This window comes from Limulus polyphemus, unplaced genomic scaffold, assembly GCF_000517525.1.
Source record: "Limulus polyphemus unplaced genomic scaffold, Limulus_polyphemus-2.1.2 Scaffold3221, whole genome shotgun sequence".
Taxonomy (NCBI): domain Eukaryota; kingdom Metazoa; phylum Arthropoda; class Merostomata; order Xiphosura; family Limulidae; genus Limulus; species Limulus polyphemus.
The window spans coordinates 110,984-119,541 of NW_013668831.1; the positions used below are offsets into that span (position 1 = coordinate 110,984).

The 8,558-nt window shown below is 33.2% G+C and overlaps 1 protein-coding gene and 1 long non-coding RNA gene across 2 annotated transcripts in view; both read left to right on the forward strand.

Annotated features, from left to right (window-relative positions):
* The window catches only part of LOC106468919 (sodium/myo-inositol cotransporter 2-like), a 25,064-nt gene that overhangs the window by 13,760 nt on the left and 2,746 nt on the right, over positions 1-8,558 (forward strand). The window contains exons 8-10 of the mRNA XM_022397323.1: positions 6,462-6,630; positions 7,417-7,638; positions 8,120-8,121. Coding sequence (XP_022253031.1) covers positions 6,462-6,475 — 14 coding nt within the window. The 3' untranslated portion in view covers positions 6,476-6,630; positions 7,417-7,638; positions 8,120-8,121. The remainder of the gene's footprint in view (positions 1-6,461; positions 6,631-7,416; positions 7,639-8,119; positions 8,122-8,558) is intronic.
* Positions 4,314-5,641, forward strand: LOC111088152. The gene is made up of 2 exons (XR_002612758.1): positions 4,314-5,081; positions 5,441-5,641. It is a non-coding gene; the product is annotated as an uncharacterized LOC111088152 (long non-coding RNA).

Consider the following 8,558-nt stretch of genomic DNA (forward strand, 5'->3'; position numbering starts at 1 on the left):
GTGTGCCAGTTAATGTTCTTAGAATAGCCGGAAGGATAGATGCGAGGTTGTTATATAAAATTTTCATTAGAATTTTGAAGCAGTCGTCAGTTCTGGATGGGTTGTTTAGTTCATGTATAAATTCCAGTGCTATTGTTTTTATGATATTTATGATTGGCATGTCAGTGTTGATTTCATTTTGTTTAGTTTTTGTCTGATCCTTTGTTATTCTGGGGTTTTCTGGGGTGTTGTCCTTAGGTGTTTCATTTGTAGATTTTCGTTCACTCTGTTTCGTGATTGTGCTGGTGACTGCAGCTGCGTATGTTGTTTTTTGTGTTTGTGGTGTTGGAAGTAACGTCTTTCTTGTTGTTTGTGTTGGTTGGGGTTGCTTTTGTGTTTGTGCATTTGGGTTTTTAATTTCGTAAATTTTGGTTTTGATGGTTTTGTACTTTTCGCAGCCCTTGTAGTTGGCTGTGTGGTTTTCTCCACAGTTGCAACATTTTGGTTCGGGTTTTTGTTTGGTGCATTGTGTGATGTGATGGTTTTCACCACAGCCAACGCATCTTGGAATGGCTTGGCATGCAGCTGCTACATGTCCAAACCGCTGGCAGTGGTAACATTGAGTTACTACTATGGCTGGTGTTTTTGTTAGTTCCACTGTGTATTTTTGGTACCACATAATGATACCATTGTTTATGTAGTGTGTGATGTCTTGTGTGTTATCAACGTATACTTTTACTAAGTTTGTTGGTTTTTTGTGATGTTTGAAATTATTCTCTCGACTTTATTTACTTTTACTTGTGTGTGTAACATGTCGTGTATGTCTTCCGTGCTTATAGAGTAGTGCACTCCCCTGATCACGAATGACCTGGGTTGTGCCCTTGCTCCCGGAAGTTGTATTGTTATTGCATTTGTGTTGAATGCGTTTTCGGGCCATGTCTGTAATAATTTATTCAGGTCAGCGGCTTCTTGTCCTCGAACGAGAACACCGCCCCTGGGTAGTCGTTTAATGTTTGTGATCTGTACTTTCGGTTTGCACCGATGAATTTCTTTTGCTAATTGTGGCTGATTGTAATGTCCGGGGATTACCTGAATGATTATTGCATATGAAGGTTTTTGGCTGTCTGTTTTGTGTTGTTGTTCGTTACTTGTTCCGCCTTGTATTAGTTTTTCACTTTGTTTTTGTTTTTTAGATTTTACTAGGGTAAAACCCTCTTCATCACTATTTAGTGTTTGTGTTTTGTTCTTTGTCGTGTTCAATGTTTGTTCAACATCCAAGGTGTGAGGTGTTTTACTTACATGATTAACCTGTACGTTACCGCCGTTGATAGTGTCAGCCTCAGCCTCACTATCTTCGGTTTCTTTATTTACTGTTGGTGATTTTGATATTTTACGTTTTTTTTTTGCTCTACTTTTGGATAATTCTTCTTTAGCAAAATTAATTAATCCTTTTAGGCTATCATTACAATTATTTGGATCAGGTACACCCACGTCAGACTTACAGAAATTATCTTGCATAGCCGTTAGTTTCATTGCTGTGGTTGTTTCTTCAGTATGTATGTTCCGATCTTCAGAGTAGGCCTTGTCCGTTTTCCGTGTTGTTTTGCCGGTGTTCATGGTCGGTCGGTCAAAAGAGGTCTCCCTCAGCGTAGGCGAGGTCTTCAGAGTCGCTACGGTGATGCTGTTTCACTGATTTAGTGGTTGATCTTCTTTTTTTTTTGTCGTGAAATTTGGGGAACGAGCCTGGAGAAATGCTAAAGTTTTGAAAAACCGTTAGGTACTGATCAGGATTTATTTTTGGCTGCTCACTCTCTGCCTTAAACAAACCGAATCTTCATAACATAACTTTACGGTACACTTAATTTCAACATTCGCGCTAAAACAAACGCTCTAACAACGAACGTTAACTTCAACAATACTCCCTGACTGTAGATCAATTACTCACTACCTACACAATGTCCCGCCACGCGGATGGTGACATATATATACTAGACTACCACCCAATCTAGGAAGGTTCGAGAAAGAAGTGGCGTGACACTAGTCACGTGACCTCGCTGACGCAACATTACCAATATCAGTAGATATGTTTTGTTTTCTCTTATATTTATACATATTTTACATCTTAATACAATAACATTTGTACTTTTATAGGTCTCTGTTGACCTCTTTGTTTGTTTAATATTGAGCACAAAAACTAAGAAATGGACTATCTGTGTTGTGCCCACCACAGGTATCGAAACCTGGTTTTTAGCGTTATAAGCCTACACACTGCAACTTAGTTTCAACTATATCTGAAAATAGTTATTATTCACTATCAATTGGAAGTATTAAAATACGAAAAAAAATACAATTCCTAGTTTATTATGTAAAAATAATCATTAACTCCACCAGTTATCATAATAATAATAAAGTTAATGTCAAACTCATACATAAGGTGGTATACATTGGAAATAATGTATATAATGTCAAAATGTTAGTAACATTTGATAATACTAAAATTAAAAACATATTTTGATATGAGTATTGGTAATCGTTGAGGTACCTGGGAGACCCCGAATGGCTTAGCAGTCAAATATAAAAAAAGTCATACGTAGCGTCATCTAGCCAATAAATAGTTTTGCATTCAACACCCTAATAAAACGCTACTCAGTTTTAAGTCATTGATACTGTCAAATTTCAATCCTATTAAAATGTTTACTGGACTTGTATCTATATCTTGATATTAATTGTAGTATGTATTTTTAGTAGTGTTATTGATAAGGCACTATCTGAATCCATAAGGCCAACAATTCGTACAAAAAGCGTATACTGTACCAGTCTAATTGTTTTTCAATAAACTTATGACAAAGATAGTTTTGTAACATGATAAAATTAGTATACCTCAACTTTCTAATATTAGCACAACAAAACAGCCACTTCAAACACACTTGTTTTTCCACATCCTTTAGACTAATATAAATTATCTAAGAAATTTGTATTTAACAAAGTTTTATGCATATTTATTTTTTGTAGACAAAAGTGTAAGTTATTCTAGGGTACTACCTAAGATAAATACAATAGTATGGAGAGAAGGTATGCAGGAAAGTGGTGCAGTATGCAGAAAATGGTTTGTGACGTTATCGACCAATCTCCATTGGTTTATTTACGAGGCATAAGTACAGCATTGTTCAATCTGAGGCAATTTTGAGATGACCCCCAACAGTTTTATATGTTATTTGCGGTCACTGTCCATTACACAAGTAAATGTTAATTGTTTAAAAATAGGAAACGCTGTTGAAGTGAACGTTTCGTATTTTTTAACCATTCACATTTACTTAAGCAGGCTAGCGTCCGTGGTTTTAGTCACTATCTAACTTCGTAATCAGTTTCATCTTAGGTTATTTAAAAAATAACGTTCAACTAAAGACAACTTTTCAATTTCAAAGATGATTTAATCTGAATATTTATATAAAGTGTAACCTTACATATATCATTCCTTATTTAAATACATATGTTTTTTTAGGGATGTTTATAATCCTAACCAATTTCAGATTTAATGTTTTCCCTTGCTTGTCACATAATACATATAAGCATCAGAGGCATTTTTAGATATCTGTTTAATGAACACAATCAAACAATAACATTTTACTTGCAACATTTTGTAAATTTAAACAAATAGTTCAAAGCAGCTTTAAAATCTTCATTAATCCTGAAATCTATCTATGCTTCATGAAATGTCCAGGATCTTCACCTAAATAACAATAAGACAATATATATATATATAATGTACTGCATATCTCTGTGAAAGAAAAGGTTTTGAACATCCGGTATTTAACATTAGGCGTAATATCCCCAAACAAATCCTCCAAAAACAGCCAGAAGAATAGCATTAATGTTGCACCACTTCTTCCACTTACTTTCTTCATGGACAAACCGTAAGACTTGTTGAATTTTCTCCTGAGGAGAGACCCTTGAATTTGTGTGATCCTTTTGACTACCAGGATTCTTACTAATTCCGAAAATGAAAAATATTGCTCGTTTCCACATTGGAAGCTCTGCTGGAGTAGAAATAAGAAAACAGTGTTACGTCATAGTGTGAAATAAGAAACCAGTGTTACGTCATAGTGTGGAATAAGAAACCAGTGTTACGTCATAGTGTGGAATAAGAAAACAGTGTTACGCCATAATGTGGAACGTGCCAAAAATAAATTGTAATATGTAGAATTATTGGGAAAAACTTATTTTTCTAAACACAAAATTACATTTCAGAAACACCCGTACTGTATGAAATGTCACTAGGTGTCCAAGTTGATAGTAAATGTTTCGTAATTTCAATAAAAAAATATATAAAACCCTGAACTTCCAAAAGGTGAGGCTACTTTGGTAGCTCTTGTTTATTTAAGGATATGTATCACCTTCCAATCAAACTTACAAATATCTCCTTTCACGTAAGAGTGATTTACAAATCATTCTTCAACTAATCTTCAAACCAAATTTGGAAAAATTCTATATTTTCTTCCATACAAGGTTAGCTCATTCCCCACATCATTTTCCAATCAAACTTCTAAATATTCTAAATTCCATTAATAATTAGATTATCTATGAGATACTCCAAGTTGCTATATTCTTTCCAAAATATTAAATTCTGGTGATTTTTCAAGATACATTAGATCTCAGAATGTGGCTTAAGCTCTGTTATAATAACAAATAGCAAATTTGTTTCTAATTATATTATCCTAAAAATTTTTTTTAAGTCTTATTATGAAAATTTAATTACCTTCTCTATTGCTATAAATATATATATATATTAGGTCTGAAAACGAGTAAGTAACAGTATGTACATGGATAAACTCCAATAATGACATTTTTAAATGTTTAGATAGGTTCTTCTTTCACTCTTTTAAAAAGAATCTACTGTCTTTTACTGGTTCACGTCTATATAAAGTTATATAATTCCTTTCATTCTAGCACTTTTATCTACCGTTATGGCCCCTCCAGTTAAGGCAACCTCGGGCAAGGCCTGATAATATACTGTACGTGTTATTATTCATTGTTGAAGAAGTACAACAATATGTTGACCAACATTCTGCTTTATGTTAGTATTTAAAAACAAGTATAAAAATGTAAGTCCTGGAATATGAACATCCTAGTCTCACAGATAAATCATTATATCCTTCAAAGACTTACATACTGTTTCTGTTGACAAATAGTAGCCAACGTACATAAATTCACGGGTTTATAATGTGTCAAAAAGCTTTTACTCCGGTTCTAGATTTTCCGTGCTTTTCAATTTAACAGTAACTTATTTAACTGTTCTTGAATCTGAGAACTTGAGCCACATGGATAAAAGAAATCGGCATGGCAAAGTCACTGACGTTTTTAGTTTCTAATATGATATATTTAATTATCAAATGGAAATGGTTTGCAGAATAAAGGAGCTGTCACAGATGAAATTTTAAGATTAAATATATTATTTTTTCAGTTGTATAGGCTGACCTTTTGGACAAGATTAAGTTCCAACGTACGTGAAGACTTGGTTAGCTATGGCAAACAAGCCAGTTGGAGAAATGTCTCTAATAACGTCACAATGGCAAATGAAGGAAGGGAGAACATTGCTTTCAGTTCAGAAACTGTCAAGGACGATACACGGGCTAATGTGAAAATGCACAAAGAAGACAACCACGAAGATCTTCATAAACGTCACCTTTTTTTTTTCTTTTTTTAGTTTTGACACAAAGTAGTCCTAAGACCAACAGTGAGAACCGGTGAGAGAGAGAGAGAGGAGGTTAAAAGTGTTGTGTTTTTCAAGGGGATTAGCTAGCCTGACTTTCTTCTTATTTCAGATGTGAAACTCCAAAGTGGTGAAGCTGGTAAACGTTGGACTGAAAAGGACACGCAAAATTGTTGAAACTTGTATCCGTTATTGTGGATTTAAACTTTATTGTAGATTATTTTACACGATACTGTGTATTTACCTAGTATTACAACATTGTATATTTTTTACAAAAGCTGCTGTTGAATAATTGTTTTATTTATGTGTAAAATATACATTGCACACATTTTCCATATAATAAAAAAATCATTCACTTTTATAAAAAGTAAAAATCTACTGGTTTTTACAAATGAAGGATTATTAAATAAAGAGGCCTCTACCTGGTGTATTTATAACACCACTCCTGTTTAGTTAAACGCCTCTTGTGGCAAGTGTGATTAAATTGATTCGTTTGTATGTGGTAATAAACTATATTCTAAAATTTGCAGCACTTTAATGAGTACCACCTTGATGTGTCAGTGTTCCTATGTATTAAAACAGCATGGGCACCGACAAAAGCTGAAAATAATAATACGTAGCAACCAGTATTTAAGCTGCCAACTTTGTTCTCAAACATGTAACTAGTTCTAAAATGTCTTTTGTTTGTTCACTGACAGAAGGAATTCAAAATACTGTATACAGTTACAGTAACAAACATAAAGTTCTGTAATTGAAACATTTCATTCAACAGGGTGTCTGTACTAGTTCTTGTTGTCATCAGCATCTTGTGGATGCCCCTCATCCAGGTTGCCCAAGGTAGTCAACTTTTCCATTACATCCAAACTGTCACTAGCTGCTTAGCGCCTCCTGTCTGCGCTGTTTTTGTTCTAGCTGTGTTGTGGAGTCGAATTAATGAGCAGGTGAGAGAAATTACAACAACAACAGAGATTTCACAGAAACTGGTGTTAATTAATACTTGTAATACCTCTTACCATTTGGTTAACTTTATAGCTGTTTAACTTGTGTATAAACTGAAGATAAATGGTACTGCTGGAACAACATCCCTATGACATTTAGTAAGACAGATGTTACAGTGTTTCAAGAGACATTTTTGTAATTGTTCTTCTCAATGTCCATTTTATACAATTTACAACAAATTGGAAAAGCATACCTTTGTAAGGCTTTGAAAAAATGAAAAGTAAGTCACAAAGTATTAATACTTTTATGCTTGGTGGGCTATCTATAAATTTTCTTAGTTTTTGTATGCTTGATATTATCAAAAATATTCATATCTCATTAACATTATTTGAAAAAATACTGAAATAAGTATTTAGTGTTGCAGATAAAATATGTTTTACGTATTATAGTTTAAAATGTTTTTATAGAACTGTTTCTTTATATACTGAACTACTGTTTTTATTGAAGTGTCATATTCTTTGGTTCTTTCTCACTAAATATGTAAACTAATTAAAGTAAGGCCATACATTATGGATATATATGTTTTCCTATGTAAAGCAATGTTATGTGTGTGTACATATATATATGATGTGTCTGTGTGTGTGTGTGTATATATATATATATATGTTTATGTAAAGCAATAACTTATGTATATGTATGTTTACCTATGCAAGGCAATAAGTTGTATACATATATATGTTTACCTATTTAAAGCTAAATGTCAAAAGGTTTTATATATGTCTCTCTAGGGTGCCTTCTGGGGTCTTGTTGTGGGATTGGTAGTCGGTATTATTCGTTTTGTCTTGGAATTTTATTATACCGTTCCACCTTGTGCTGATGGTAAACCAGATCCCCGACCTGTAGTGTTGGCAAAAGTTCACTACCTGCACTTTGGATGTATACTTTTTAGTATTTCTTGCATTGTGACCACAATAATCAGTCTTCTTACAAAGCCAATTGATAAGAAACAGGTAAGTGTGAGGCTTTACGCCAATACTAACCTTGATGTCAATCTTAACAATAATGATCTTTATACCAAATATTCAAACAGATTATTATACCAGCCACAATACCAGAGAATACTGATTCTACTAAACATTATAACAATGACTATTATACCAGCCACAATACTACAGAATAGCAGCCTTTATATAAACCATAATGAAGTGCACCTCTCTCCCCTCTGTCAGTATCTAAGTAGCAGATACTTTTCAAGGCAAAAGGATCATACACAATGTTTAAAGATGGTTTGTGCCATTTGTGTCATCACTGTTGAGTTTTGTGTACTTCATGAGTGATATAATTAGCAAAACAATAACACTGATTAAACCAAATGCAATAAAAACAAGTTTGGGGTACGATTTAAATCTTGAATGAAATAAGAAAAATATGACAAAATGCACTAGGAGGTAAACACTGTGCTTCAACATTTTTATTTTATTAGGGTTAAAGTTGTTTTCAAATATATTTATAAATTACATCCCAAGTCTAAATATTTATACAGGTTACATATGTAAATCTAGATATATTTCAATATTCCTTCTGTAAGTCTAAATATATATACAGGTTACATATGTAAGTCTAAGTATGTTGACGGATTACTTTTGAGGTCCAATTAAATTTATGAATTACATCTGTAAGTCTAAATATGCATAATGAAATGTAATGCTTAAAACACAAACACAGGAATTAATGGCGAAAAAATACAACGAGGAAAAATAAGTTATATGAAAATAATGAAATTGAAACGGAAGTGTACAAAGCTTCCTCGACAGAAACAATATGGTCGTATTTGATACATGCAGCTCAGATTCCAGTTGCTGACAGACACACTATAATTACTTTACCAAAAAAAAAAAGAACTTCTAACAAGGGAAAGACAAGTCAGATT